The 19,787-nt window shown below is 42.9% G+C and overlaps 1 protein-coding gene across 3 annotated transcripts in view; it reads right to left on the bottom strand.

Annotated features, from left to right (window-relative positions):
- Window positions 1–12,530: 12,530 nt before the first annotated feature.
- The window catches only part of Erich2 (glutamate rich 2), a 34,093-nt gene continuing 26,836 nt past the window's right edge, over window positions 12,531–19,787 (bottom strand). For all 3 annotated transcript variants that reach the window (XM_052181156.1, XM_052181157.1, XM_052181158.1), the window contains 3 exons: window positions 17,222–17,279; window positions 14,145–14,216; window positions 12,531–13,203 (listed from right to left, as the gene is read on the bottom strand). In XM_052181156.1, the coding sequence (XP_052037116.1) occupies window positions 13,082–13,203; window positions 14,145–14,216; window positions 17,222–17,279 (252 nt within the window). In that variant the 3' untranslated portion in view covers window positions 12,531–13,081. The remainder of the gene's footprint in view (window positions 13,204–14,144; window positions 14,217–17,221; window positions 17,280–19,787) is intronic.

Genomic DNA, 19,787 nt, shown 5'->3' with positions numbered 1-19,787 from the left:
TTCTCTTTCACCTCCAGAGCCCTATGCTCTGCTCTGTGACACATTTCAGTTCCGTCACAATATGGCCTGGAAAGAGCATTCTCTCAGGGGCTCTATAAGAAGAGGGTTGGGGTATCAGAAGAATACAGACAAGGTTTCATTCTTCTGAAATAATATGTTATAGTTTTGTATATTTTCTCCCTGGGGAGTATTCTAATGCTGTACATATTATGGTCTCCAAGACCTGTTGGTGTTTTTAAGGTAACTTCATCTGAAGAGAAAGCCAAATAAATAAATAAATAGATAAATAAATAAATAAATAGTTTAAATCAATCAGAATTGAAGTAAACATTTCCACCTCTCTTCCACCATTTCAACCCCCTAACACTGGGAGAGGAAAGGATAGAGAGGAAAGGGGGAGATGGCATCTTTAGACTACTTGCTGCTGATTAGGGGTCTCTCAAGTTCCTTGGGGCAAGTTTGATCTTCTTAGGATATCTAATTTCTTTTTCTTATCTCTTTGCACTTGTGCATGACTACTTGACAAACTACAATAAAATGTATCCAACAACCGGCCAGCCAAACAGGCCTACAGGTGGGAAGACCTGGATGGAGCTACCAGCCTCATACACCCGCTCCCTGGTGGCTCAAGTAGTCACCAGTCTTCTAGGGAGGGATACCTTACAAGCCTTAGAGGTAGCACCCAACCAAAAAAGAGACCACATTAAGAGAGAGGACATTACCTACAAAAAAAGTAATACCCAAGGAGACCCTAAAGACCCTCCTCCAAATCACCCCTAGTTCTAGGGGCACTGTTAGATTTAATACTCCCTGCCTTGACTGTCTCTCCAATGGAGCCATCTGGGTCCCACAGTGGCCTCTCTTTAGGGAGAAGCTTAGAGCCCTCACACAGCTGGCAGCAGAACAGCTGTTGCTACAGCACATCAGCCCCTCCCTCAGTCCATGGAATACCCATGTTTGCTGTGAAAAAGAGCTCAGGGGGATGGAGATTATTACAAGATTTGAGGACAATTAACAAAACCATGCGAGTTTGGAGCTCCCCACAGAGATCTACCCCACATCTTGGCCATCCCTGCCAATGTCCCCTATTAGCAATAAACATAAAATTTATTTTTTTCCATCCCTCTCCACCCCTGAGACTTTGAACGTTTTGCATTCTCAGTATCCCGTATTAACAACTCTGGCCCAGCCTCACGATATGAATGGACTGTCCTCCCACAGGGAATGACTATCAGTCCAACCACTTGTCAGGAGACTGTAGCCACTGCATCAAAACCCTATTTAGACAAAGGACTCAATATATACCACTATATGGATGATATATTAGTATGGGGAGACTTTTCCCTCTCCCCTTCCCAACTTAAAGACCAGCTAATACCTTCCTTATCTGTCTTGGGATTCAAAATAGCCCACTGCCCCACAGTACAGCATACTGGAAAAGGAGTAAGATATCAGGACCTTACCTTTGGAGAGTGTACAAGAACTGACTCATATGGCAAGGCTGAGGCACGTAGGAAGGCAATTAGCCAACAGCTCCATGCTTGTTATGTTACGTGGTGCAAAGGGTCCTGCATTGTGCCCCTTGAGGAGTGAAATTTGCTCTTATGGTTTTGTTTCTCAGGACTCAGTGTCCGGCACTTCCTGAGAGGAAATGAAAACATGCACTTGGTGGGGTTGTTGAACTCATTGCTTTTGCTTCAAAGAAAAATACTATAATAAAGTGAATGACCTCTAACACTCTGGATGTTGACAACTAGGGCTAAAATGGGTTTAAAACAGACTGAGAAAAAGACGGTATGTCTCTTGGAATCATCAGGTCTGCTTTCAACATCATTGTGATTAAGCCACTATGTAATGTAGAGAACAAAGGTGGAGCCTTTCTCAATAAATGCACAAGCTATCCTGATTCACCCTCAGATCCCATCTGAATCCTTTATTCTGTAACTTCAAACCTCCCCTTTGGGACCTGAACCCTGCTGGAGCTGAATGTTTGCACATCTTGGCTCAACAGCGGGGGAGGGGGGCTCAACAGGCACTCCATCCTGCCCTCGGTACCCGATCCCCGCCCACTAGCCCACTAAATTTGCTAGCTAAGCTTGTTAGCCGACCTCCTCTCAGCTGAGGAGTTGCTGATCATCCAGGGATGGGTCTGGGCTCCTCCTCTTAATGATGTAAAGGTTGTGTGATTCACAGGGACGTGATTCCTGGAGAAGACAATGTTCTGATGGGGAATTCAGACTCACGTAGGAGGAGAAAGGGGCCCCTAGGATGAGCAGATACTGTAGTTCCTACACTCCTCCTCTTTCGTGACTTTAAATGCCCTTCCTATTTATGAGTATTCATGTCTTCCCCCAACATTACTGGTCCACATGTTTCGTGGAGCTTTTCCACTTAGATTTTTAATAATAGGCGCTCTAAAGTATCCCAAATTAAACTCTCAATTCTTCCCCCAAATGTATTATGACCTTTCCCACCTCAGTAAATGAGAAAGAGACATCTCCGTCTTTCCAGCTGGCGGAGTAAGCAAACATCTTGGAGCTATCCCTGCCTCTGCCCTTTCAGTTGTGATAAATCATTGGATCGACTTTCAAACTCCATCCACGTCTCAGGCTCTGCTCCTACTGCCCTCATTCTCCTCCCCCTGGCCGGCAACACTAGGATCCATGATGGATTTCCTCTATGTGGTGCTTTCTGAGGTCCTTGTCTACAGGTAGGCCCAGGTCTAACCTGCCACTGTTACACTCAAAGCACTTCTAGGGTTGCAATCTTAGTCCCAGGTCTTTGCAGTGTTCCTGTTGTGAGGTACCCACTGGAGAACACCACTCGGACATGGGTTCAAGCCCACAGAAGGTCTTTATTAGCTGGCCAGCGACTGCACTGGGTGTTTGGGACCAGAGTGCAGCCCCGAGCCTTTCTCAGGGTGAGCTTTTATGCACAAAAACCACATCCTGGGTTGACATAGCTCAGCTAACTAGACCGGCTTGCCAGAAGTAGAACTACATAAAAGTCTAAAAGCAAGGTTAGTACATTTAGGGACTTTCCAAGAACTCCAGACTTTGATGGATTAGGTTTTCGTTTTCATTTTTGGCAGGTGGTTCTGCCTGCCTGCAAGCTAGGTTCCTACGCCTGCCTGGTAGGACAGTTATGGCGTCAGTCTTGCTAACGTCTGGGGCCTTGTTACATTCCCACTGCTCAGGCCCCCAGAATCCTGGACTTCAGTCTGCAAATGCTGTTTCAAGCTGCTCTTTTGCAGTTTTCCTGACTATTCTAGGCATTCTTTCATCTCAGCAGCTTTGCAATTATCACCTGATTGCAGAGTGCCCCCTGTTATGCACAAGGTTTGTCCCTTCACTGTCCTGGTAGTATTTAATATTAATGAGATCTTGGATTATTACTTGGATCCCTGGGATCATTTACTTCCCAGATAAAAGACACAAAACTTTTATATTTATAATAAGCCTTTAAAGCACTAGAGCTGAGCAAATATCAATCCTCTATGATATTTGCCTACTTCCTATCAATAACCCAGAAATATAATGACTGCACTGGGTTATTGCCACATTCCTCCTGGGTCATTCCTATTCCGACTGGCCAGCCCTGATGGCCATGTTTTCACGATTTACCTACCCCATGGTGTCTTCTCCTCTTTCCACTTTCTCTCCTTTCCCTCATGGTCCTGCTGTAGATCCTAAGCCCAGGAGTTGAAACCCTGCCTACTTCTCTTTTGCCCAGTTACAGGCTGTAGGCATCTTCATTGGCCAGTCAGGGATAACTTGAGGGTCAAGGTTACATAGCATCACCTGATGAACAGTGAGGATCTCCTTGTCCCTGAGGTGACCAGGGCTAGAGTTTACTTTCAGTGCACAGCAACAGACCAAACCTCAGTCCTTCACGGTCTAGGTCTAGTCTGTGCTCTCACGTTCCTTTCTCAGTGAGAGCTTCTTCTACCTTCTATCTAATGTCATGATTCTCTAGGACATCACTTTCCTAACACTTTTTACCTCCTAAAATGTGTTTGTTTTCACTATTTAGTATTCGTTCTTCCCACAGAGATAAGCTCTGGGGCTGGAGAGTTGGTAAAATATCTGCCATGAAATCTTAAGGACCTGGATTCAGATCCCTAAACTCCACATAGAAAGCTGTGGCGGTGTGCACCTGTAACCCAACTACTGACATCGGGACCTCGATGGGCAGACAGTCTAATCAGTTGGTGACACTGGGTTCAGTGAGCCATCCTGTTTCAAAAAACAAGGGAGGAAGCAATAGAAGAAACCACCTACTATCCACATCTGGACACACACACACAGTTCTGAGAAACTGAGTATTACTGTCTTGCCATTCTGTCACAGCACAGAACATTTCTTAATCGTGGTACCTACTCAGTTCATGTTTTGTTGTTTTATTTTGTGCAGCTGAACAGACTCAGTCCTGAAATCTCCCAGCAGACATCTGTGATTTTGATCAGAGAGGGAAGGCACCTAGTGACTGCGAGCGAGTGAGCGTGGCTGGTTCTGTTAGGCTGTTTATTTATTTTTTTCTTCTGGATTCTGATGAGAGGAAGGGAGAGCAAGGAGCTAAGTTCTCCCTCCCCAGACCAAAACCTCTTAGAAGAATTTAATTGTCATGGTGGATTGCAACAGTATCTAAACATTGCCTTAACAGATGAGAAGACAGCAAGGTTTAGGAGATTTTAGTTTGAGACAAATCTCAATGCTTTTTTAATTTCACCTAGCAACTTTTTAAAATTGGGTTTTTAAAGACAAGGGGGGGGGGTGTGGAGAGATGACTCAGCAGTTAAGAGCACTGACTGCTTTTCCAAAGGTCCTGAGTTTAAATCCAGGCAACCACACTGTGGTTTACAACCATCCATAGTGAGATCTGATGCCCTCTTCAGGGGTGTCTGAAGACAGCTATAGTGTACTTACATATAATAAATAGTAATTAAAAGAAAAAAGACAAGAGAGGGACCTAATGGAGACCTCCAACCTGGAGTCCCTCAGCCTAATGTTTGGCTGTGGTCTCGGCACCCTTTCCCAACAGCTGCTGAACTAGGCACCAGTCTATGTATATAGACCCCTTTTTTTGCCAGTCATGTTTGGGTCTACCCTTTGTCTCTGGGCTATTCAACCTCCATTTCCTGGTCATCCAGGCAGTGAAGTCATTGGTCAGTCACTCCCACAAGTTCTGCACCATTGCCCTAGCACATCTGGCAGGCAGGACAGATTGTAGGCTGATTTTTTTTTTTTTTTTTTTTTTTGATTTGGTTTTTTCGAGACAGGGTTTCTCTGTATAGTCCTGGCTGTCCTGGACCTCACTCTATTAGACCAGGCTGGCCTCGAACTCAGAAATCTGCCTGCCTCTGCCTCCCTGAGTGCTGGAATTACAGGTGTGTGCCACCACCGCCCAGCTGCAGGCTGAAATTTTTATTGCTGGGTTGGTGTCCCAGTCCCATTACCAGAAGTTTTGTCTGGTTACAGAAGATTGGGTTACTACTGTTATAAACACTATGACAGCTGGTCTGTATACTGGACACTATTCGAGGAGATCTGTGGGGGCTCTGGCCTGGTAGGAGTGGTCAAAGGAGTTGCATTCTCTGAAGGGGAGGGGGGTCAGTGTGAAATGGGGAGGTGCTGCACAGAGCCAGCCTGTGGCAGTGGGAAATGGGGGTGGGGGTGGGGGGAAGATGCTGAGGCTAGGTTGGGGAAGTGATTAGTGGGCCCAGGCAGCTTCCTGCTGTGAAAGCCTGGAAGTGTTATATGACAGAGGTTCTCAGATGGACTCAAGATGGAGCAGTTCTCACACTTTTATTCCTTCTGGATAGTATCTTATATACATTTTGGGGTGGGTTGTTGTCTGAAAGAAGATGCTTTCTATTGGCTTGTTCTGAGATGTCAGGGATGCCTCATCTGCATGTGGAGGGGCTTGGGGTCTTGCCCCATGTGACTGTCACAATCCTCTCCATAGGGTGCTGTGGCCACGTGATAGGGGCCTGGTAGGTGAGCAGGAGAAGCTTCTCTGGTATGAGATGCCAGGGCTTCCAAACACACTTATCCTTATCAAGTTTCCCGCCCCATATATGACCAAAAACAATTTGGGGAGGAAAGCGTTTATCTTGCTCCTAAGATCACACTAAGTTAGTACCTAAGAAAGTCAGCTGATGCAGAGGCCATGGATGAGTGCTGCTTATTGGCTTGCTTTGTCTTGCTCAGCCTGTAGTACCCAGGAACATCAGGGCTGTCTCCACCCACAGTGGGCAAAGCCTCCCACATCACCAATGAGAAAAATGCCCTACAGGCCTGTCAACAGCTGAGGCAATTTTTCAATTGAGATTTCATGCCTTAAATGACTATAGCATGTGTCAACTTGATACAAAATTAGCCAGCATGGATGCTTGGAAACTGGAGCTCCTGACAGTTGTAAGCTTACCTTGTGGACGCTTGGTACTGACCCTGGTCCTTTGGAAGAGCAATCATTGCTCTTAGCTGTGGAGCTATTGCTCTGGCCTCATTAAAAAATTAAATTTAACAAAAATATAACCACTAATTACTTCACTTTCTCCCTTTCCAGTCATCTTTACAATCCCTCCCATGTTCCCTGTCTGCTGTTCTCTCTCAAAATCATGGACTATTGTCTGTCTGTCTGTCTGTCTGTCTCTCTCTCTCTCTCTCTCTCTCACACACACACACACACACACAGCCTAAATGTGTAAATACGACTTGCTCAGTCTTTTTAGAGTTACTTGTATATAAGATTTCAGGACTGACCAGTTTGGGAGATTATCCTAAGGGAAAAACCAACCTTCCTAATGCTGTGACCCTTTAATACAGTTCATGTTGTGGTGACCCCCAACCATGCTACTTCGTAACTAATTTTGTTATGAATCATAAATATCTAGTATGCAGGATATCTAATATGTGACTCCTTTGAAAAAGTTGTTTTATTTCCCCAAGTGGCCATGATCCACAGGTTGAGAACCACTGTATACTTCTTGCTTGTACTTCTGTCTATAGGTGAGACACTGTGAGACCTCCCCTCCCATGTTAGCAACTCTTACTGGTGGTGTACTTCTTCAGGTTGTGTTTAGGCAGTCATATTGCTGAGGCATCATGGGAGTTTTTCTGTCATTTCTGAAAGACCCAATCTCACAGCTGATTTCTGGGTTCCCTGGGTCTTACAATCCATCTGTTCCCCTCTTCCTTAGGTACAAGCCATTAAAAAGAAAGTTGGAATGAATTTTCCTAATTTCTGTCACAGCATATTATTAGTATATAAAATGCAACTCGTTTTTTATATAGATTTTTAAAATCCTGCCACCCTGCTGAGAATGCTCAGCAGATCTGCTTTCTGGTGGACTCTAGAGTCTTTTAAGTAGGATCATGTCATCTGTAAATTCTGATTTTCTTTTATTTACTGTCCTAAGAATTTAAAAAAAAATCAAATAAGAGTGGGGAGAGTGTACCCATATCTTCTCCTTGATTTAGTGCCTTTAGCTTATTCCACATTTGCAAGAGATTTGCCACTTATAACTTTATTTTGTGGAGATATGCTCCTCCCAGGGCTAGTTGGTATCTTCAGGCACTGGAGAAGATGATGAACCTTGTCAAAGTTTTTCTCTCTGTCTCTTGGTACAACCATGTGGTTGTTATTTGTTCTTGATTCTATTTACATGCATACTAAATTTATTGATTTGCCCATATTGACTTTTTCTTCCATCATTGGAATGAAATCATAGCTGTCCTGAAACTTGTTCTGTAGACCAGACTGGCCTTGAACTCAGATCTGCCTACCTGGGAGATCTGAATGTTGAGATTATGGGAATGTTCCACCATGCTCTGTTCTTTGCTGATTTTCAAAAACTGACTTTCAGTTGTGTGTGTGTGTGTGTGTGTGTATGTGTGTGTGTGTAACATGGCATATATGTGTGTATGGGGGGGGTCATACAGTGACTTTTGGATGTAGGTTCTTCTACCATTATGGGTTCAAGGGATCAAACCTAGGTCATCAGGTTTGACAGAACATACCTTATATAGGGTGCTGTAGGCTTATATTTTTCAAAGCCTACTTTAATGAGGATTCTTAAATGCTTTAACCTCCCTTTTAGTCCACTGATCAAAGATAGCGGAGGAAGATGGCTAATAGAACAAGGGGGACATGGACCTGTTTAGAAATAGTTCCTTGGGGGCAATTTCAATCTTCACTGTCTGCAGTCCAGTTCACTAGCAAAACACCAAACACAAGTCAGCAGTAGTGGCTCCACCCAGAAGAAATCCCGAGGCTCCATTTACTGGCATGAGTCCATCACAGTGTCAAGAAGCAGCTGGAACCCCACCAGAAGTTCTTTGGTTTGTTTCTATGAAATTATGACAAGCAAAGATCAGAGAAGCAAGGTGAAGCAATGCAAAAGTATTGCCAGTGAAGACCACCACTAGTGAAGCCCAACGAAGACCAGAAAAGCAGAGCAATGCCAGAGCATTGTCCATCGTCTGTTGGGTTGTATTTATACTCTTTCCAAAACTCACGCGTCGTCCTAAGCATCTGCTCCAGCAAAGCATCACATGTCCTTTCACCAGGCAGCTTCCAGAAAACATCACGTGTCTGTTTTCAGCAAAACATCCTCTCACAAGAGTTTCCAGAAAAACATCAGATGACACAACTGGGTCTCCAGCAAACCCAGAAATTTCCACTTCACCATCCTATCCCTTTGTTGGTATTTTGGGGGATTGTCTAGATAATCTATAAAATTAAAATTAAATAATGAAACTTGAGTATTGAAGTCACCACTATAATTATATTGGGACTAATCTGTTCCCTTATAGTCTGCCAGTGTTTGCTTTATAAAATGAAGTATATCACTATTGAATGCATAAGTACTTATAATGGTGATATCTTAATAGATTATTTTCCATTATTTATAGTAGCCTTAAAAAATCTCGACCTATTTCGGCTGAAAGACTGCTTTGTCTCACATGGGTATAGCTACTCCTCTTTGGGTTTCTGCTCAAAATACTCTCCATCCTTCCATTTCTATTGTGTCTTTATTCATTAAGTGAATTTCTTGCGGTCAGCAAATAGTTGAATTTTGTTTTTTAAACCATTCAACCAGTCTGTATCATTTAACTGGAGAATTAAGACCATTTATTTTTAGAGATGTTAGGTTAGAGATTTAGCTCAGTTCATAGAATGCTTGTCCAGTGTGTACAAAACCCTGGGGTTGACAACCAGAACTACACAAAACTGGACATGGTAATGCCTGTAATTTCAACACTTGAGAAGATCAGAAAATTTGAGATTATGTTCTGCTATATAGTGTGTGTACTTTAAAGCTAGCCTGGGCAAGAAAATATATTTCATATGCAATGTATATATGTATGTATGTATGTATGTATGTATGTATGTATGTATGTATGTATATGTGTGTGTACATATATTTAAGGTTATTTTTAAAGGTGTGTGTCTTTTCCTACTATTAATTTTATAGGTTTGCTAGTTTATAGGGCTAATATGTTTGTATCTTTAGTTTTTATAATTTATCTACTCTTCCAGGGCGACTCTTTCCTGAGTTGTATCTTTTTCTGTGTTGTATCCCCTTTAGTCTCTCTTGGTAAGGCTTTAGTGTGAACGGTGCATGTGTGTGAGTTGGTGAAGTGGCTTAGTGGGTAAAGGCACTTATCAAGTCTGACAATGTGAGTTCGATGCCTGGAAGGAGAGAACTGATATCCAAAAGTTGTCCCCTGACCTATATATTCACAATGTGGCAACATGTGTGTACAGGTGCACACATGTGCACATACATTAATCAAACCTAGTCTTCACTAACAGTTTTGGAATATTTTTTGAACTATACTGTGTTTTGGATATATCATGACACTGTGATATCTGAAAAGTTAAAAAATGACCTTGCCCTCAATTCAGATTGGCATATTCATTAAGAAATTATTTAAGAATGGTTTTTAAAATTTTCTTTATTATCTCACAGCCAATTTAAAAGTGGCAGAAATTTCTGAAACTATACTGAATCTTGGGGTTGGAGAGATGGCTCAGCGGTTAAGAGCACTGGCTACTCTTGCAAATGACTCCAGTTTGTTTCCCAGCACTCATATCAAGTGGTAGTTCACAGTCACCTGAAACAAGTTCCAGGGGGATCAATGTCCTCCAGAGGTGTGCACGCATGCACACACACACACACACACACACACACACACTCAGACAGACAGGCAGATAGACAGAGACGAGCAGAAGGACACACCCGCACATTCAGACAGGCAGGCAGGCAGACACACACATACATACACTAAAATAAGTCTTAAAAAGTACAGAACTGGGGGCTGGAGAGATGTCTCAGTGGTTAAGAGCAGTGACTACTCTTCCAGAGGTCCTGAGTTCAATTCCCAGCAACCACATGGAGGCTCACAACCATCTATAATGGGAACTGATGCTCCCTTCTGGTGTGTCTGAAGACAGCCAACAGTGTACTAATATAAATAATAAATAAATAAAATTTCGAAAAATAACAGAATCCGAAAAATAACGTCAATTGATGCATAAAAGTATAAAGCCTTTCTAGTGTTGGATCAAAAATACAATCATCTTTTTCATTTATCAATTTGAGATTATATATGTACGCAGACACACAGAAAAACAGATACACACATACATATGCACATGTCAAGGACCAGCCTCCTCAGCCTAGAGAGGGGCTCCTGAGGGGAGGGGTGTCTAGGAGCTGAGAAAACAAACGACTCAAAGTCAAATCGTGGGCTCAAGCTGGTGGCTTATGTTGAGATGGCTTTCCAGATGCTCCGCTCCCTCCCCTCCCCTCTCCTCTCTCCCCCTCCCCTACTCTCCCCTCCCCTCTCCTTTCCTCCCCTCCCCTCCCCTCCCCTAGACAGTTTTCTGTTCGGGACAGCTCTCTCTGCTAGTAAAAATTCTAAAAGCTCTCTGGATAGTTCATGGGTTTTTCTGACCAAAGTCAGAAAAATTGCTATTGAGAAGGCTAGGCTGACTCCATGACAGGCTTCAAATTGGCAGTTCAGGACTGGGCAAGTCCAGGAAAGTCCAGGCCTCAGAAGCTGCCCTGCCACCTGGCCTGAGGCAAGGACAGTGGGTCCTCAGCTACTTCCTCAGCAACAGTTTACAGCCCAGGTAATGGAATGTCCCTAGGATGGAGTAAGATAGGAGTCACTTATCCTGGAATCCCCAATGGCTTTAAATCAGGCCTGTGAGCTCACTGGGGTGACTCTCTGCCTTGGTAATGGGAGACCCCAGCATGCTGGACTTCTACAGAATAAAGCATTCTGTGTTACATACTATTTGAGTCAAGGATGTCATTCTTCAGCGAATCATAGACTCTTACACTATATAAAAAAAAATCTTGGAATTTTAGTCAAAAATCCTGTTGAATAAATTCTAAAACTAATTCTCCAGTTTTCTTGGCAAAATTAGAAAGTCAGAAAAAAATTCTAAAAAAGTTGTGTTTGTTCTTCAGACACCCTTCTCTGGTTTGATGCTAGAAAACATTTTAAAAGAGCTGAGTTTGTTCTCCATGGATTTTCTGATTAAAATCAGAAATCCTGGTATTAAAAAAATTCTTGAAGAGCTGTTTTTGCTCTCCAGAGATTTTCAGACAGCTCAACTCAGACTACAGAAAAAATTCCAAAAAAGAACTGCTATCCCAAACCTGTGCTCCTACAAAGTATAACAACTGCTTGTAATAGCCATTCAGGGTCACCTTCTTAGTAAGGAGCCTTGAGGGACTAATTGAAGGTTGACCCCAAGGCACTGGAAAACAAATCCCTTGGTTTTGGGTGGGAGGGGGAGAACTGCTGTCCTTCGCTGCAAGCTTGTCTCATGCAGACCAAAAACAGGTGTATGTGTGTGGGGGGGGCTCTGGGGGGTGTTATTTATATGTCCATTCAGTTATTTATTCCAGAGCCCTTTTGATTATCCTATGAATCAGCATCCTGTGACCCAGCCCTTTGATTCTTAGACAGCTAGCATTTTTTTTTTTAACATTGCAATAAACTAGCTGGGTGGGACTCAGCCGTAGAATTACTATTCCCTTGCCTGGACCTAAATTCATCTGTTCAGGGCAGACCATGAACTCAGGAATCTGCCTGTATTTGTATCTGCCTGCCTTTGTGTCTTTCTGACAAGCTGACTCATACTGCAGCTGCCTTTAGATCTATGAAGTTCCTTATACAATTCATATTGCATCTTTATTTTTTGTATAGTTGAGAAATTATTTTTGAACTCGTTCTTAGAGTTCTTTTCCTCATCCTTAACGGTTGTCCTAAAGGTTCCAATGTTTACTATTTTGCCACACCTTTGCCTCAGAGACTCCCCTTGTCTCTGATTGTCCTGGGGTCATTAACATAGGGAGGACCTGCCTCAGAGGAATGCGAAAATATGCACATTATTATATAAACAAACCTCATGTCCACAGCAGTCACAGACACTCACTGAAGTCCATAGCTGTCCCAGGGGCAGGAACCATGTCATTCTGTCCCTACCACCTTTATTTTCCAGTTACTTCCCAGGTGCTAGGGATACAATCATAAAACCCACCGAGGTCCTGTTTCCTGAACACGGAGGCTATGCTCTACCAGGGAGAAGCAGATGCTGGCACGTGCCGCAGGAACAGTGATTTCCACTCTTTTAAGGCTTGATGTGGTGGCCATCGAAAGGGGGTTGAAAGCACAGCTGTTGAGCCATGATGTCACAGAGGCAAATCCAGACACTACAAACAGGTGACAAATGCTGCAAAAAACTATTTACCCTCACCACCTCACTTTTCTCACCTGTAAAATGGGGATAGTAATATCCTACTTGGGTTGTAGGAGTATACAAAGTAGGTGGAGCATACTATGTTTGTGTTCCCGGCACATTCTATCTCTTCTACACTTCCCTCGCTAAGTGGCCAGCCTTGGACATGGGCAAGGAGCTCAAACTAAGAATGCAGGACACTCGAACTCGGCACCGAAGAAGCCACAGTTACGCTACACGGCAGCTCTCTACTTTATATTTGGATTTGCATGGCATATACTCTTGAAAATAAATCTCGCGGCGGTGGCGGCAGCGCCCGCTAGGACCCGTCCTCGCACTCGTCCGAGCTGTCCTCGCTGCCGTCCTCACTGCTGTCCACCTCGCTCTCGCTGCTCGAGTCCTCGTCACTGTCCTCTTCGTCGTCCTCATCCTGAGCTTTCTCTGCCACGGAGAGGAGAGAGGTGCTAACCATGTCCCCCAGGGTCCCTCTCGACTCCCTCCATTACCAAATGTGCATTTTGAGGACTGTGAAACTGAGCTGAACTTGGTGGAGAATCAAAATAGAACACGGAAGTCAATGTAGTTATGTTGACTAACAGGTAGATGTTTGTGGGTTCAAAACTAACTTAAAGCACAGGTCTACAGCAATAACTCTTAATATTGGCAATAAAATCCTTAAAAAGCCTGGCATGATGGTACATGTGTAATCCCAGAACTCAAGAAGCTGAGGCAGGAGGATCATGATTTCAGGGCTAGCTATGACACTGTCTCAACAGTAAACTAAACAAACTTTGTAAAAAGGGAAAGGAAGTTCTGAAATAGAATAAGTAAGGAAGATTGGCTTAGGGTGATTTAGAGGGTTCTGGTGTCACTGGAAATTTGAGACACACAATACTGTCATATATGGGCATGGTGACACAGTCTGCTTTTCCCATGTTCAAGGGAGCTGGCTTGTTTGAGCAGTTCCATCCATGGAGAGATGGGGCAGTCACCTTTCCCATTCATAAAAGACAAGCTGATTTTACTTCATTTTAAATACCAGTTTAGACCAGTGGTTCTTAATGTGGGTCTTGACCCCCTTTGGGAATCAGGACATTCATAGGGATCACCTAAGGCGCCATTGGAAAATACAGATATTTATGTTATGATTCATAATAGTAGCAAAATTAGTCATAAAATAGCAACAAAAGAATGTTATGTTTGGGTGTCACCACAACATAAAGAACTGTATTAAAGGGTCTCACAAGAAGTTTGAGAACTGTTGAATTAAACATTCCTTAACATTCCAGGAAGATGCATTTTCATAATCTCTTATTGTGTTTTTTCTAAACACTATTTACAGTTCTATGAGGGAAAAAAAGAATTTCAAAATTTAAAATTACCCTTTAGCAATATCTCTTCAATAAGTGAGAAAAATTCCTTGGCCACAGGGTTTTCTGGTTCGTAGATTAGGACTGAAAATGGACAACAGATCACATGTTATTGATAGCCAGTGTTTCAGCAAATAGCCCTTTATAGTGACAGCCTGAAGCTGTCAATCAGCGCAGGCAAAAGAGCTTCCACAATTATATCAAATGCACATCTGAGAGTATTGGAGTTTTATAAATGAAACGATGCTCTCCATATTTTTTACCTCCTGTCCAAAGAACACAACCTCTTCCATATAGTGTCCTTCCCAGGCCAGGGAAGGAAGTTCTTTGAGAAGCAAATTCTCCAAAGGGCAACAGTCTTGCAAATGCGCAGACTTGGATAACAGGTCTGCTAACCCAGCTCCTGCTCCAGCCTCACCCACCCAGTGCCTACATAAAGGTCCTGCTTATCCCCAAAGAGTAGTGTTTTTTTCCCTTGTACCAACCCTTCCACAACAGAAGGGCCAGTGGTTCGAATAGGGAAATGATGGTATCTCTTTCTCTTTATTCTAGCAGCTTTTCCTCCTAGTCTGTACCTGGCCTCTGACTGTTCCCATGTCCTCCCCTCTCCAGGCCCTCCCTGCCTGCCCCAATTTTTAAAGTAATCTTTGTTTTTGCTGATTCTTGCTGTGACTGTGTTACTTCTGCTGGACTACTTTCTGGAGGGCTTGTTGATATGCTACCAAGATCCTAGAGGCCACAGTTCCATTGGTCACCCTATTTTTTTAAAACTCTATAGATCACTCTCTACTTATTCCTGATACATCCCACTCTCCCATTTCATGGTCACACAGTCGCTTGGTGGCCCCCCAGGGGGCACTGAAACACCAAACATGCTATTCATGTGTGTGTGTGTCTATGTGTTTTGTGTGTGTGTGTGTGTGTGTGTCTGTGTATGTCTATGTGTGTTGTGTGTGTCTGTGTGTGTGGTGTGTCTCTCTATGGTGTGTGTGTGTGTGTCTGTGTGTGTGTCTGTGTGTGGTGTGTGTGTGTGTCTCTGTGTGTCTGTGTGTCTATTTGTGTCTGTGTATCTGTGTGTGTCTGTGTATGTGTGTGTTTGTGTGTCTATGTATCTGTGTGTATCTGTGTGTGTGTGTGTGTGTGTGTGTTAATTGTGGACGGTTCAAGGCTCCACTGACTCAGAGGAAATGATCCCTTAGCTTTCACATCAATTCCCCAAGCCAGTGACTATCTTTGAATCACTAAACGTGACTAATGCTCATCACCAGTCTGAGTTGGACTATGCACCTGCTCAAAAATTCCTTTCAAGGACCTTAGGTGTCCTCTGAAACAATATTTTCTTATAAAACTCTACTTCTTTCTATATTTTAAGCTAGACTAAAATATGCTTATCATCAGATAAGCTTATCTAAAGATTTCTGTGAGACAAAGACCTTTTGTAGAGCTTGTTCCTTCACACAGTCTTCTCTTAACAGCATTTAGGAAACCAGATCAAATGCAGTTGAGGAGATAAAGTTTAGAAGGAGAAGTTACCACAGGATTTACCAAACCATTCACATATTCAGATCATGGTTTTCCAGATTAATTGGATGATGGGCCCTTTTTGGTGGAACATGCTAACAATTCTTGGGACACTTTAGGAAATTTCCTGCTTGAAATTCACTCCCTGGACAGTTTTGGCAGCAGACTGGACACAAGGAAGGAGGACCCCAAAACAGGTCAACAGAAATGCTCAAAACAAGGTATAGAACTACAATGTAAAAATGCACTCATTTTTATTTTATGTGCACTGGTGTTTTGCTTGCATGTATGTCTGAGTGAGAGTGTCTGATCACCTGGAACTGGAGTTACAGACAGTTGTGTGCTGCTATGTGGGTGCTGGGAATTGAACCCAGGTCCTCTGGAAGAGCAGCCAGTGCTTTTAACTGCTGACCCATCTCTCCAGTTCCCAGATCTAAGATTTAAAACTCGAATGAGTGAAAGATACATGTTAGGCACTATTATTATTATTATTATTAATGATAATTTTATTTTGTCTGTTAACTGGAGACCCAAGTGGTATGTGAAAAGGTAATGACCAAGAAATTTTTGAACTTGATGAACCATCAAGTTTCATCAAGTTCAAAAGAAAAGTGCTTTGCTTTCTTTATAAGAAAGTCAGCAAAGCACTCATTGCTTAAATACCAAGATAACCACAACCATTTTGAGTAATTCTAAACACCAAACACCAGCTAGAAAGATAAAGTAGATCCTATCTCTCCTCTTGTCTAAAGCTTCCAGTGTTTTCCACCTACCACAGGGCAAACGGTCCTTCAGCTGGGCAAAGGTCTGTGCCGCCTACTCAGCCTGTGCCCATGTCATGTGTCTGGCTTGTATGCTAGCACCCGCCTCTTGCCCAGTTTGATCCACACTGGTCTGAGGTGCAGCCTTAGGCTCATCCCCTCTCTGCACAGTTGTGGTTCATCCTGCTCTGTGCCTTGTTCCTCTATGCCCACCTCTGGCTTCCCACGTTTCAGTTCTGTGCTCAAGCTCTGATGAAGCCTTCCAGGGCATCCTGTGGAAACTGACTGTCTAGTGCCTTCTCTTCCTCTCCCTTACTTTGGCTTTCTCCATGGCGCCTATCAGACATGACACACCATCTACTTATTACTTTATGGTTTGTCCAACACTAGACCCAACGGTGGGATTGGTTTCGGCAGAATGCTGATTTTCCAGGGTCTCACACAGTGCCTCCCACACAAGTAGGGTTGAACATCTGTGGAATAAATACATGTTCACTTAGTAGAGACTCCTGGGCCATCTGACTCTTCTCTGAAACTAGCAGCATAAAGCGATTTACTGCCTCCTATGTTATGAAGATTCTCTTTTCCAGGATAGCAATCAGTCTGTCTACATCAGTTTAATACACACAGAAGTGCTCTTGGAGTCCCAGTGAGTTCATAGATTAACTGAACTCATTTATTCTAAAGGATCTTTGAGACACCGGCAGAGGATTCACTAGACTGGGATAGTCAAGCCGTCTTCATATTATGATATCTGTTCTGGAAGCAAAGGACTAGCTGGAGAAGGGGAGAGTATCTCGTACTTACTCATCTGGCATAACTTTTTTGCCAGCTGGTAGTCTCGGCCCATTTCTGCTCTCAGGAACTGGAAAACAAATTCTTCAGATAAGTGGTTTCAGGACAAAATTTAAACAAACTCCCTAAAAAATACTGATTAAGTTATTCTGCTTTTGCTTGTTTTGTTATATCTTATATTTTATTTTTGTTTAGAGACAGGGTTTCTCTGTGTATCCCTGGCTGTCCTATAACCTGCTCTATAGATCAGGCTGGCCTTAAACTCACCGAGATCTGCCTACCTCTGCCTCTTGAGTGATAGGATCATAGGCATGCGTCACCTTGCCCAGTAGCTATTCTGCTTTTAACATTTACACATTTCTCTGTGAGTCTATAGTCAGTCAACTAACTGCACTTACATATTTTTATGTTTAAAGGTTTCTATTTTTATTCATTTGTGTGTGTGTGCGCACGCGTACCCACAGTGGTCAGAAGTGGGTATCAGATCCCTTGGAGCTAGAGTTACAGGCAGTTATGAGCTACATGGTGTGGGTGCTGGGAAGCAAACTCTGGTCCTCTGGAAGAGGAGGAGAGGCTCTAATCACTGAGCCAGCTTTCTAGCCCAGCTTGTGTGATGGAACTTGGTTGGAGAGCCCAGTCCTGTCACCTGGCCACAAAGTCTGTGTTTCTCAGCAGTCTGGGGATGAGGAGGCTGAGCAGGCTGATTCAACGGGCATCACACTGGTCTCATCATTTACATATTTCTTTTGTGCAGGGTCAGTTTTCCTCTGGCAATGTAGATATAGTAACATGACAGTTACTAATTTAAAACAAACTGAAGCCTGGAGAGGTGACTCAAGCAACGGGAACATGAATTGCTCTTAAGAAGGCTCAGGTTATGTGCCTCCCTCCCATATGATGGTCCAGAACCATCTATAACTCCAGTTCCTGGGGAATCCAATGTCCTCTTCTGACCTGAGGACATCTGCACGTGTGTGGTTCACATGAATACATTTAAATCACTCATGAACACTCACAAACAACAAACAAATCTTAAGAAAAACAGGCAGAAGAACTGTGGACTAAAGCTACATCCATAACTCAGTATCTGCTGATGTATCATCATTTTGCTGGGACATCTTATTGTTAAGAAGTTAAGAAGTAGTACATACTAGCAGTATAGGAATTTATAAACTAAATAGTCCTGTCCCTAATTGAAAATTCTTCTAATTCTATCATCTAGAAATGTACATTTTTAAAACATTTTATATATATCCTTGTATTTTATTTTATGTGCATGAGTGTTTTGCCTGCATATATATATGTATATACATACATACATACATATGTGTATGTATATGTATGTGCATATGTGTGTGTATATGTGTGTGTATGTGTGTGCACACGTGAATGCACGTGCATCATGTGCATGCCTGGTGCCCACAGAGGTCAGAAGAGGGCATCACCCTGGTACTTGGGTTACAGATGGATATGAGCAACCCTGTGGGTGCAGGAAACTAAACCCAGGTCCTCTGCAAGATCAGCCAATGCTTTTTGCCAATCAGTCAACAACTTCTTTTAGGTATTTTTAAAACAAATGAGCACATATACACATATATAGCAATTATGTGCATATGTATTAAAATCATTCAGAAACTTAAAAAAAACAATTTGGGATCACTCTCTGGCATTAAATAGTCTACTTTCTGGGAGTTGGGAGCAGTGGTTGATTCAGGGCCTTGTGTGAACTGAGCGTGTGTTCTACCATTCAACTGATATCCCTAGAACTAACTCTACGGTCTCCCTTTGAAATTTTCTTTACTTAGGGTATAATTTAATTATTGTATTGTTATCTCTTTATATTGCTTTCAATAAACAAAACACCCGATTATCTAATGGTAGTCCTTGTTTATGGGAGGCAGCTTTTGAACTGTATACAGGCAGAGAGATCTACAAGAGCCAAGTCCCCCGCGGAATGAGGAGATACCACTCTCTCATTCCCAGACTTGGGAACAAGAACCATTTACCAATTTAAGAAGTAGTTATCGTTTTCTCAGTTTCTACCCTAAGGTTTTAAAACATTTTTCCTGTTGGTTGACTGGTGACATGGCTACTCAGTTGGTAAAGGTGTTGTTGCCAAGCCTGAGTCTGAGTTCAATCCCCAGGACCCACGTGTGCACTGTGAAGCACACACGCCTACCTCCCGCCAAGCAAATGAAATAAAAATGCAATTGAATGTTTTATTAATGTAAACAGAACTCTGAGAAACATTTCTGTTTGTTTCTTGGTTAGTTTAGTTGGAGTTTTTCCTTACATGTTAACAAATGCTATCAATGCTTTAAAAATCTCTATTCTTGTCCAAGGTGAAGACTTTCATTTGATTTTGCATTGATTTTATGCATGTGTGAGTGCCTGCATGTGTGTACGAGCATCATGTGTGCATCAGGCGTCCAGAGAGGCCAGAATTGGGTATCAGAGACCCTGGAAGTTACAGGCAGTTGTGAATTCTCAGCTAGTCATACACATGGAATAACCAGCCTCAGGTCTTCAGCAAAAATAGTGAGTGCTGTTAGCTGCCGAGCCGTCACTCCAGCGCCAA

The sequence above is a fragment of the Apodemus sylvaticus genome, chromosome 5 (assembly GCF_947179515.1).
Source record: "Apodemus sylvaticus chromosome 5, mApoSyl1.1, whole genome shotgun sequence".
In the NCBI taxonomy this organism is placed as follows: domain Eukaryota; kingdom Metazoa; phylum Chordata; class Mammalia; order Rodentia; family Muridae; genus Apodemus; species Apodemus sylvaticus.
The sequence above is the reverse complement of the archived record's forward strand: the minus strand, read 5'-3'. Positions and strand labels throughout refer to the sequence as shown.